The sequence below is a fragment of the Gallus gallus genome, chromosome 10, assembly GCF_016699485.2.
Source record: "Gallus gallus isolate bGalGal1 chromosome 10, bGalGal1.mat.broiler.GRCg7b, whole genome shotgun sequence".
Classification (NCBI taxonomy): domain Eukaryota; kingdom Metazoa; phylum Chordata; class Aves; order Galliformes; family Phasianidae; genus Gallus; species Gallus gallus.
Window position 1 is genome coordinate 8,431,861 of NC_052541.1, and position 11,790 is coordinate 8,443,650.

Genomic DNA, 11,790 nt, shown 5'->3' on the forward strand with positions numbered 1-11,790 from the left:
CATGTGTGATGGACACAGGTAAATGTCAGACTGCAGTTTCTTGTCTAAGTGAAATAGATTTTAGTTTCTCCCTTCATGTGCCTACAAGCTGCCATTATCTGTGATAGTGGCTCACATCTATTTTAGCCCTCACACAGAGGAGATACTGGGCTTCTCTCTCAGATGCCTAATAGTAGGTTTATCACTGCCATTTTCCCTACATGCTGAGGACTACTTCTGTTTGATATGCAAAGCTTTGGCTTTCCAAACTCTGCTCTGGCCTTGAACATAATAATCAAATAGGAATTGCAACAGATTTTTGTAGAATTTAACTTTTAATCACATTAAACTACTGTGAAGAATTCACTGCACCTTAGAATGGTTCTTCAGTAGAAATAAATATTCACAGCATTGTTTTCCATTTCAGCAGTCAAATTTTCCACACGTAGAGAAACCAAGAAAGAAGCTGAAACTGATCAAACTTAGATGTCTGAGTTCTAGGTCTGAGCTATTCACCCAAATAGTCTTGTGTAAACAATGGTGGAAAATTCACAACCTTAGAGGGCAGATAATCCTGTTTATAGGGTGTTGCTTAAGTTTTAAGGGTATTGAAAGTGCTCCGAATTTTGTCAGTCTGAATCTGAGAGGAACACAGCAGGAGTTTACACAACTGCAGATGTTTTAGTTTCCATATCTGCTGCAGTCCCATTAAAGAGGCTTCTGTAAGCATAACTCTCATGAGATTAGAATAATAGATTTAAATGGAAGTCAGGAGGAACAGTGTAGGCACAGATGCTCCTTCCCTCTTGTTTCCCCCAACAGAAATACTGCAGTAGATCAAGCAATAGGTTGTTGCTTTCTTTGGTAATGGAGGAAAATTGAGCATGAACAGATCAAACAAAAGAAAACAAAAGTTGAAAGCTGTAGATTGGAATTGAATTTTTTCTATCTTTTGGATGAAAACCTTGTAAATGATAAGAATGTATGTATGGCCTTCAATAGCCAGGAAGTTTGGCTGAGTCAGCTTGTCCCTTCTGCAGCTCATGATTGCTCTCTGTGATATCTTCACTGCAAAAACATCGTAGATATTAATTTTTTCATTCTTCTTTCAGGACAGAATGTGATTCTGATTATATGACAGATAACAGTGAAAATACAGTCTTCACAGTCAGCCATAGTTGCACATCCTAGGTAGACCTTGACACAGAGATGGGAGAGATCTTTGACTGCTCCCAAAGTACAATCTGTTAGAGATGGAACCGCAGGAAATAGAAATGAGAATGTGGAGATATAACAAGAACAGATACTCATCAGCTGAGTGTGAAATATTAGTGTCTAGGAGTAATTCCAGAAATTAGGCCCATAAGAATTTCACTGCATTAGATGTGTTGCCGTGTCCCATCATCATTCAGAGTTACTAGTATTGAGTCATTGTTTGGTTTGGTTTGGTTTTACCTTGTAAATGAAACTGTAAAACCAGAAGATTATGTAGTTGACAACAGGAAAATGTGTCTCTTTTTGTGCCTAAAACATAGATAGGCAGAGAGATGACAGACAATAGGACAAACTGAGAAGATAGCCATTAGACTGGGAAAGAGCAGCATGCTTCATGTACTCATAAAGAGTGCTGAATCTACATAAGCAGTGTTTCTAATTTAAGTAATACTTTAAATTCCGGTTGTAAATATATATATATGCATTAAATGGGAAGAAGTCATGAAGCTAAAAACAGATGACTGATATTACTCTTTACAAATTTAGCTATTAATGCCTTATTAATAAAGCTTCTTACTACTACTGTATACAGCTAATGCTGGATTATTTCTGTTGAAAAAAAAAATATATATATGTAATTTGAAAATGCTTTTTCCATAGGAAATGTAAATAACCTATTGACTTTAAACTGAAATTACTTTTTCCTTATCTATTGGAAAGTGTTTCATTAAAAACAAAAAGATGAAGACGAGGACTGGTTTGTAGAAAAACTCTGAGGAAGGCTATGCATTCTCTTAAGCTATTTTGGATTCCATATTGCCTCATGTAGTATTGCAGTTATGGTGGGAATAGAATAGAAATTTTCTGGGTGTAGATCTGTGATTTTTTTTAACATTACTGCGTTGGTGCTGAAAGTCTTAATTTCATTACAAAAAATATCTACAAAAATCTACAAAAAGATTTTCAAATAACTTTTTTTTTTTTTTTTTTAACAAAATACATTTTTTTCTTTTCCAGACGACATGAAGGCACATCCCTGGATATCTAAGGTGTGCTCCTGTAAGGTGTGTTAGAAGACCCCACTTAGCTGAAAGAATACGAAGATGCCCAAGAGCAGCCAAGACATAAGATAAAGGTGGAATGGACATGGGATGGCTTACTGTGGTTATTATTTTATACCTTAAGCACTTCATTTTCAGAAGAAATATCTTCCATAATGTCAGCTGTTCTTTGCTGATTTCCTAATTCAATTCACACTTCTCCCACTAATAGATTTACAGTTATTTGATTTAATTTGATATTTCTAACATAGAAAATATCAAGTCCTTATTTTAGATGTTTTTCACTAGCTACAGTAGTAATTTCAAACGTTGATTGACTGTAAAACTCTTGCCTCAGTTTGAATATTCTTTTGAATGCAATTAATTTAAATAATCAAACTTATTTTTTTCTCTCCTTTCTTCTCAGTTTTATTGCCAATAGCATTTTAACACTAAGCAAAATGAAAAGCATTTGGCTAATTTGAAAAAATAGAGTATTTTTTTTTCTTTAAAGGAAAAATGCACTGGAATATTTAGAAACAATAAAATATAAAAAACTCTGTGCTCACAGGTCTGCATGGGAAATTGATTTTAAGTCTGGTCGTGTCTAGCATGTGAATTTTCCTTTTATAAATACTGCCAGCAGTGTAACCTAAAGAAAGGTGCTCTGGTATGAAGATGAAGAAGCCCATTTGAGTTCTCTTCTCAAGTGATGCACTTTGTTGAATTGCTGTTTGTGCTCATGGGGAAAAAAAAAATACACAACTTTGTCCTTTTTAAAAAAATGATTGTGCTTGGAAAATATTTGCAGACTCATATATCGCCTAAGTCTGAGGAATTTCTGCTGGTCTGCCACTCTGAGCAGCACATTTGCTTTCTGTATAGTAGAAGGGCTAATGAAGTCAAAGAGACCTCTAGATGGTATCATGTGGATTTGTATGTTGGTGGAAATCATAGCCTGATATTATGCTTCCTGTTATGTTAGCCATAATCTGCCTTGTCTTGTGGGGAAATGTTGTGGCTGTAGGTGTGACCAAACCAGGTTGTTGTGGTCATTACTATGGCTTGAATTTGGCTGCAACATTGTAAGAAGTAGCATTTGAATCGTCATTCCGCTGAAAATACGCCATTAAAATAGGTTGAAGCCCAGGGCAGATAAAGATACTTAATTTTCTTTTTCTGGATTTATATATACCATGCATAAAATGACATCTTGTATAGAAAAGTCAGTATGTTTTACATATATAGTATGTTTCAGGAGGAGTTTTCATAGAATCACAGAATATCCCAAGGTGGAATGGACTCATAAGGATCACTGAATCCAACTCCTGGATCCACACAGGACCACCCAAAAATCACACCATGAGCTTTCCTTATTCTTAGTCATTAGTACGAGTCATTTTCGTATATAAACCATAGCTTTTGTTTATACAGGCTTGTATTTGATTATGGTGACTGAACAATCTAGGCGTGGAGTGGTATGGCTTCAATCTTTCATTTATCGTGCTGGATGTCTGTAGTAATTTTACTGATGTGTTTATACTTGCATAACACAAGTTCTACATAGCCAAGAGCAGCACATGCCTTCAGCTGACATATACCCCCTTCTTAAACTTCGTGGTAAAATCAAAGATGAAAATACCAAGAAGGTGAAAATAAAGTTACAAGTACAATTACAGGAAGTTACTACAAGAAATTTGCGGACAGTAAACCAAATGTACTACAGTGCTTGAACCTTGCTATTTTCTTCGCCACACACCCTCATCAACAGTCATCTCTATTTTGCTGCAGTAATCTTCCACTGGCACTGAAACATCCATCTCCCTTCACTACAAACATTACTGCTTTGCATCAGTACCTACTGACTTGCACCAGCTATGTTCTTAGTACAATGGTAGCACATTTCCTAAAACCATTTCTGCAAGGTATTTTTAAAAACAGTGTGTTCAGAAAGATGTCATAGCTCAAGGAATTGGCATTGTCTGTAACGCCCAGTATTGCTGCGGCAGCAATTACATTCGTGCAGCACAATATTTGACTGCTTGTCTTTAATTCGTCAAAGCAGTGCACATCAGCAGACTGCCAATACAGACAGCCCTTGGAACAGGTTGTGCAGTGATGACTGGTGTTTGCTACGTGCTTATGTGTGCTTTGTGCTAATTATAATTGTGGTATCAGTAAGGTACGTGTACTGTGTCTGGCTAGGATGGAGTTAGCTGTGCTCTGCACTTGTATCTCCAGGCCTGCTGCCCCACAGGTCAGCAGGCTGGGGGTGGGCTGAAGGTGGGGAGAAACACAGCCAGGACAGCTGAACTAAACTCACCAAAGGATATTCCATGCTGTATGATGTAATGCTCAGCAATAAAAACTGGCTGAAAGAAGGTGAAAGGGGGAACTCTGTGAAAGCACTGGCCTTCTCAAGTGTACTGAGGCCTTGCTTTCCAAGAACTGGATGAATAATTTTTCTCCTTTTGCTTCCACATGACCTTTGCATTTTTTTTTCCTTTCATTAAACTGCTCCTTGTCTCAACCCACAAGCTTTTCTTTTCTTTCATTGTATTTTTTCCCTCTGTGTTACTAAGGAGGTGGAGGAGAGAGGTGTGGCAGTGCTGAGCTGCCCATCGGTTGTTAAGTCACCACAGGAAGAAGACAAGAATTTTTCTTATTAGGTACATTTATGTCCCAGTAAAATGAATTTACTTCCAGTGTGGTCTGGATGCCTTTCAAGTAACCAGCTAAACACTATATGCTCAGGATGAACTCTTGCTTAGAAAAATCTTTGTGTATCAAAGTGATGATTTTAGAGCTCCGTAGAAAAATACATATTAACCTCCTGCAATTGTTTCTTATAAGCCATAATAACTGAAGAAATATTTCTGTACTAATGCACTGTGATGTGCCATTCTGTTCATAGTTATGGAGATTGATTTTACAACAAAGTTGCAAGGTAATTATGAATGTATTTCTCTGTTGTGTTACATTGCAGGAATCCTACCAAAAGAAGTCACATACGAATATTTTAGAATACTTGTCCAAAATTTTAGGTATGGGATAAAAATTTAATGAAAGCCTATGCTGCTTAGGGAGTGAGGCCTTATTTTTTGCTTCCTCCAGAAGTCATACGGTGTTTTACTCTTAAGTCAAATTATCAATTCATAGTGTTTTAAGCAACACAAGGACATCTTACCACTAAACAGAGAAGCTTCTCCCCACTTCAGCCTATGTTTTTTATGTCTCCTCACTTATGCTTGCACTCATATGACTGTGCTGTGTCAACATGAATGCCAGTCTCAGTGCATGGATCAGAGGAGTAACAAGCAGCTCAGGGCAGGAGGATGGGTGAGATATCAGGTAAGTTGGTGGCAAGCCACAATTACACCAACATTATCTCAGCACAAAATTGGAGCTTTAGTATGCTTTATGAAAGGGTCTTTCTTGAAAATAGATATTTGGCTTTCAAATCCTATAAGCATATCTATAGTTATGCTTATAATTTGTTATATTAAAAAAAAAAAATCTACTGATTCTTTATTATAAGCCCAAGCCTAAAGTCTTTGACATCTCTTTAATTCAATGGATTTTGAGTTTTCCAAATGATTCATGTTTGTTAAATGATCACTGGTGGAGATTTTTGCCTGAAAACGTCCCTAAATATTGAACCATTCATTAATGGCTTTAAATACAAACCATTATGTTTTGAAATCTCCTGTACTTCCATTCCTGGGTTGTGGGGTTTTTTTGTTTTTTTTGTTGGTTTTTTTTTGTATTTTATTAAACAAGGCTCTTCCCCAGTACAGTGGGAAATGGCCTTAAAGTACATTGGCACAGAACTTCAAGAACTTACATAAGATTCAGAGAGAAGACAGTGAAACTCTTCAATAAGACCACTATGTAACAGAACCACAAGCTCCAAAAAGCACCAGAAATCTATAAACAGAAATGATTTTGCAAATCTGACTGATCTAAAAGTGTTGAAAATTCTGGAAACAAAATGGGAAAGGGTGTAACAAAGAGCATCACTTCATATTTTTACTCCTTTTGAAAGAGCATGTTCTGTGAAAGCAAGCTAGGGGTGTGAGCTAGAACATAAATCTCAAAGTCGCTGTGCCAACACTGAACAGCTAGCAAATATGCACACTCCTGATGGAGGTTCTGTGAAGAAAAAGTCCTGCTCCTCGTGTTTCAGATATTTATGTTGAATTTTACAGGCCATTCTTGTACGATAAAAGCATGCTGAGGAATTTCAAGAATTAATCTTTCCCTTTTCCCTCACTCATGGAAACGCCAGTATGAAGTGCTGGGCAAAGCTCTTGGTAGTATTACTAGAGACTCCATTGGTTTACAATTTGAGTCCATTGATCTCCAAGTAATTATTATTACAGATCCTTCAGCAATATTATTTGAGATATAACACAGGGATGGATGCAACCAAAGGAAAAAAAAAAACGATAACGCAGAATTGTCTAATTGAGGACCATGGGAAGATTATTTCTTGAATGGCAGCTGCTGGAAAGTCTAAAGGCTGACCAGGAGCTGTGCTGCAGGATAAAGGTACCTCATGTAAACACTGCCTTCTTCACATTCTGATGAATATGTGAATTCTGGCTACAGTATGATCGGTAAGTACAAATATACCTGCCAAGATGAAGCAGCACATGTTCTTAAACAATATTAAATGTTAGGATACCTAAATATTTGCTGGGTTTTTTTTTTTTTTTTTTGTTAGTTAGTTTGTTTGTTTTTTTAGGGTGGACTGTATACATGATGAAATTGCTACACAGGACTAATTCAATTGCTTTATGATTTATAATTTATAATTTAACTTCAGCTAAAGAACAGAGCTTTGTAGCCTGATTTTTTGTTAAGTGTCTCACAATGTAGGGCTAAAAGCCATTTTTCTTCCTCTGGCAATACGCTCAGTAAGATAGCCAGGAAAAGTACCATCACTCAAGTAATATATGTGGTTTAATTAAGTACATCGCTCCCTCCATTTTTACAGCAACTGAGAGAATTATTTTTGTATTTATTTTTAGCATTTGAAAGCTTAGTACTCAGCAGAAACATACTAGCAGTATCCAGAACTAGTAAAATAATTGTATTTTTCTTATCTATTCTCAGATTTTATATAAATAATTTGTAAATTTCTTGTTAATATGGATCTGGGGAACTCTTATCTGGGGAACTCTAAATCACTACAAATTTCCCACACAGAAAGTTAAGGCAATCAAATATTCTGTCCAGTTTCATAACTTCATTTTCTGTAGCCACACTGGCAAATAGTGTGCCAAGTACAATGCAGCAAACATATTGTTGTTGTTTGTTTCAGTTTATAGTCTTCCTGCCATGTAGATGGCAGCAGCACTCAAGCCTTGAAATTCACACCGGTGAGCTTATTCCATATCTCCATGCTTAAGAATATTACTGTCATAAATGAACTGAGAGTAAGATTATTTTTAAGATGGATATCAGGTTAGTTACATGTACTCTTAAACAAGCCTGTAACATCATAAAGTCAGTTTTTAAAAGGCAAGGTATTTTATCTGCCTGCGAATATAGATGTCACAGTTTGTTCTTTGTCCATTATGACATTTTCTTTCTGTAAATTAAATTGCTACTATTTTTTTTCTATTGTGCTACGTTTCAGGACACGTGCAGTTTCTGAAGATCCAAAAACATTAAGATTTACCAAGATAAATACGTTTCCCTGCAGAATGAGAAGCAGCTAGAAGTTGCTGTTGTCAGAGCATCCTTGTCGATGGGAAGTGCAGAGAAAGGTAGTGGAATGCACAATGTAGGGTTTTGTGCTGTAGGCTCTGCTAATTACAGTACCTCATAAAAATATTATGAATTATCCTGAAAGAATACATTTTGAGGTACAAATATCTTTAATTGTATGGAATTGTCTGCTCTCTGACATTTGCTTTGTCTAAGAAGTGCAGAGAGGTTTTGAAAGAGAAGCCACAGAATAGACACCCAGAATCAAAACTGTCTTTTCAGCCTCGGTCTCTTTGCAGCATCGGCTGAAACCTCGGGGAGGCTTTGTGGGATCATCTTTAGGCCCTGGGAAGTAAAAGCAGGTGTCACATGTGTGACTGGAAGTATTCACTCATGGGGCACAGAGGAAAAATTATCACAAAAAAAAGTGTAAAAATGTTAGTTCCTTGTGTTAGGAAATACTTCTTAATCACTGGAAGCAAAAAGTAGTGTATCTGATACTTTGTCTGTAGAACAGAAATAGTGACAAGGCCCAACCTTGATGTTTTGTAAGAGTAGATGGGTGATCACTGCATATTGTCAGTAAAATATAAAACAAAAATTACACAGTAAAATGTTGATAAATTTGTGTTATCCCTGAGCAAACTTTTTAGGCAGAGCAATCACAGCATGTCTTTCCTTGGTGACTTTTTTGCAGAATCACCTTGGATTATAACTTAAAACTGCTCTTTAGGAACGTGAGGTAAGCAACAGTGAGAGGTTGAACAATTTTAATGGATTGGATCCTGAGAAAAAATCGGAGATGACATTACAAGGGAAGGTTCATTCCAGCCACTGTTTCTTATATTTGTTGCTTTCATTATATGGAGTGACAGCCCAATGAATCACTGGGTGGACTTTTGGTCTGACAATTTGGGAATCATCTGAGCAATTAACAGGCAGTCAGCCAATTGCAGTGGCTAGTGATTAAATTACAGAGGTTCTTTGGTGGTTTCCATAAAGAAATCTCTGGGAAGAGTTAGGCGAATCCACCATCTATCATAACATGAACATGAGTCTTCTTATGTTTACTTGCTTATTCAACTAAACACTCTAGGATTTTATATCACTTGAAGTGTTGATATTTGAAAGACATTTCATGCATTTGGTTTTTGCTGTGCTAAGCCTGGGCATGATGAAACCTTTATCTTTAAAATTCCTTTTGTAAGATGTTTCAGAAAGTCCTTTCCTCACGTCTTAAATCACGTATCTGACTAAATACTTCATTGATTTCTTTAGTTTTCTTACTAAAAAGTGCCTTCTCTTTAAGTCCTTTACACAGATATTGTTGGTTAGCCCACAAAACCCAAACCAAAAAACTTTTGTTACTCCACTGTGCCTATATCTGTAGATTTGTGTGGACTTCTTTCTTCATTCTGTGTGTGACAGATCTATCACACTGTTCCTAGAATTCTGAGTTTTTTCTTCCTTCAATGACACTCGGGGGTTAAACTTCTATAGGGAGAGAACAAGGTAAAAGCAGCAATAAGGAAGACTAGGAAGAATTAAACTCTATTAACAAGAGTAAATATACTAGCATGGGCAAATTATGGTCACAGTGACCTCCAAGCTGCACTCTGATCTTTTATGGTAATTTTGACCAGAGCTGCTGAAGGTAAAAGGTAGGTCAATATGCTAGGAAGAAAGGATTTATGGGAATTTGCGTAGGATACATATAGCCATAACCACAATCCTGTACATGTGGGCAAAGTCCTCCACTGAGCTCACTCTTGGAATTCTTGAAAGGGAGATGGGACAATAAGATGGACCTCAGCAACGTTAGATTTTCCTAAACATTTAACTCTTTTCCCTGGAGCTAGACTTTTTGGATTAACCAGGAAAGTGTCCTTGTTAGCTAGCTAGGAGAAGAGGTAGTTCTATACATGTTAATGCTTTTACAGTTTCTCCAAAGGTACTAAAACATACTAAAAGTAGGAGGGAGGCTTGCATGACTTCTTTAGAGATAGATTCAACTCCCTTGTACACAGGTTTTTTTTTTTGCAAGGTATTGAAAAAATGAGTCCCACATTAGATGACATGATTTCTTATCAGGCATTCAGTCCTAAGCCATGTCCTCCACCTACTTTTACTCAGCCTAAACTAAAAGGGGTCAGAGGCACCAGCTTGTCAGCATCAAGTAGTGGGTTAATATAGACTTACTCCTTTCTCTCCCTGATGTTCAGAAGATAATGAGAAAGGGCACAGCCAGTGGGTTAATGAGATAAACCAACTGGAAGGTAGAAATACAAGGAGCCTTGGGAAGCAGATGATGAAGAGGGAATGTTAGAGTCTTTATTTTCAGGTATTATACAGTTGAGAGAACTGCTAGCATAGGATTCTTTTCCAATGTTAAAAGGGCCATTTGATTTGTTAAAGCATAGGAATAAGTGATATAAGAGAGAACATAAGCAACTTGAAGTTACTAATCTACCTGGCAAAACAGCCTTTTACATTCCTACTATAGTCAGTATTGGACTATGTTATGAATTCTGTTATGCTAAATAAAGTAAAAAAGTAAAACCATATGTACCTGTGGTAAGATAAACAGTGAAATCTCTAACAAATTCTAACAAGCGCTTGGATAAGCATTGCTAGAAATCTGTCACGCATTTGAATAGACTATAGATAAAATGAATGAGTAGAACTTAGACAAATATAGAGTGATAATACAGTAAAACAAGTGGCCCAAATAAAGTGCTATACTGATTTGACTACCATCATGAAAGCACTTTCCCTTTTTGCTGAATCTTTTCAATAATCCTAGGCTGTAAATGGTGCAGCCATGTAAATATGACAGTTGCACCTTGACTACATAATATGAAAAGTTGCTAGTTCTCCATAATTGCACTGTCAAAAAATTCCTTATCAGTATGCAACCTCCTATTACAGACAAGCAGAATACAGAAAAATCTACACAGTCTGCAGCCTTCAGTATTCTATTCTAACTGTTATTATCAGCAATGGCGATTATCTCAAAACGTTCAACAGTAAATCCAGGGGAATAAATGGAAACATTTCTCCTAAGTGGTGTATAACAATACCTGACATTTGTATAGCACCTTTCATCTGTAAGAATCCCAAAGTGCTTTACAAAGTCTGCTGGGATCACTTCACCCACCACTGAAATGTAACTATCTCCATGGTGAAATTCAACTTCTATTCCACACGAACACCACTGCACAGGAGTGTTTTTGAAAGAAGTGACAACTGAGTGAAGTGCATTGAACTGTTCTTGTGAAAGTTATCATAGAATCCTCAGTGACAGCCAGTGGTTAAAGCTTTGGTTTGGCATCTGGAGCAAAAACCAGCAGCTGCTTCACTCCCTCTGCCCTCATATGCTTCCACCCCAGCACTCCTGTTCTCTCTCTGGTCTCAGAACGCTATGCTTATCGTGAGACCACCAGCTCAAAGCATACGGACAGGTTTGGCCTTGCTTATCTCAACTACTACCAGCAATGACTATTGAATAAAATCCTACTATTGAATGCTGTATTGATGATGAAATCACAGTAGTAAGTCTATGTGCCTGGAATTATCCTTAGAAAGTGAGTCATAATGAAAACAGAATGATTACAATTTATAGCAAAAAAGATAGGCACTACTAATCTAAGATCAGGCTTCCTTCACAACATGGGTCTACTTGAGATTAACTGTGAAATTAAGTATTAATCTGCTTTGCCTCATTAAGCACTTCTATTCTTTTTCACTATATTAGTACTATAGCATTTGTAGTATACTTAACATTTCTAGGAGTGGGTATGCGTTTTCCATCACAGAAGGTGGCTAGATTTAGATGCTGTAT

The 11,790-nt window shown here is 36.8% G+C and overlaps 1 protein-coding gene across 6 annotated transcripts in view; it reads left to right on the forward strand.

Annotated features, from left to right (window-relative positions):
- The window catches only part of WDR72 (WD repeat domain 72), a 104,099-nt gene extending 101,295 nt beyond the window's left edge, over positions 1 to 2,804 (forward strand). For all 6 annotated transcript variants that reach the window (XM_004943790.5, XM_025154067.3, XM_025154068.3 and 3 more), the window contains one exon: positions 2,212 to 2,804. In XM_004943790.5, coding sequence (XP_004943847.4) covers positions 2,212 to 2,267 — 56 coding nt within the window. In that variant the 3' untranslated portion in view covers positions 2,268 to 2,804. The remainder of the gene's footprint in view (positions 1 to 2,211) is intronic.
- Positions 2,805 to 11,790: the final 8,986 nt, after the last annotated feature.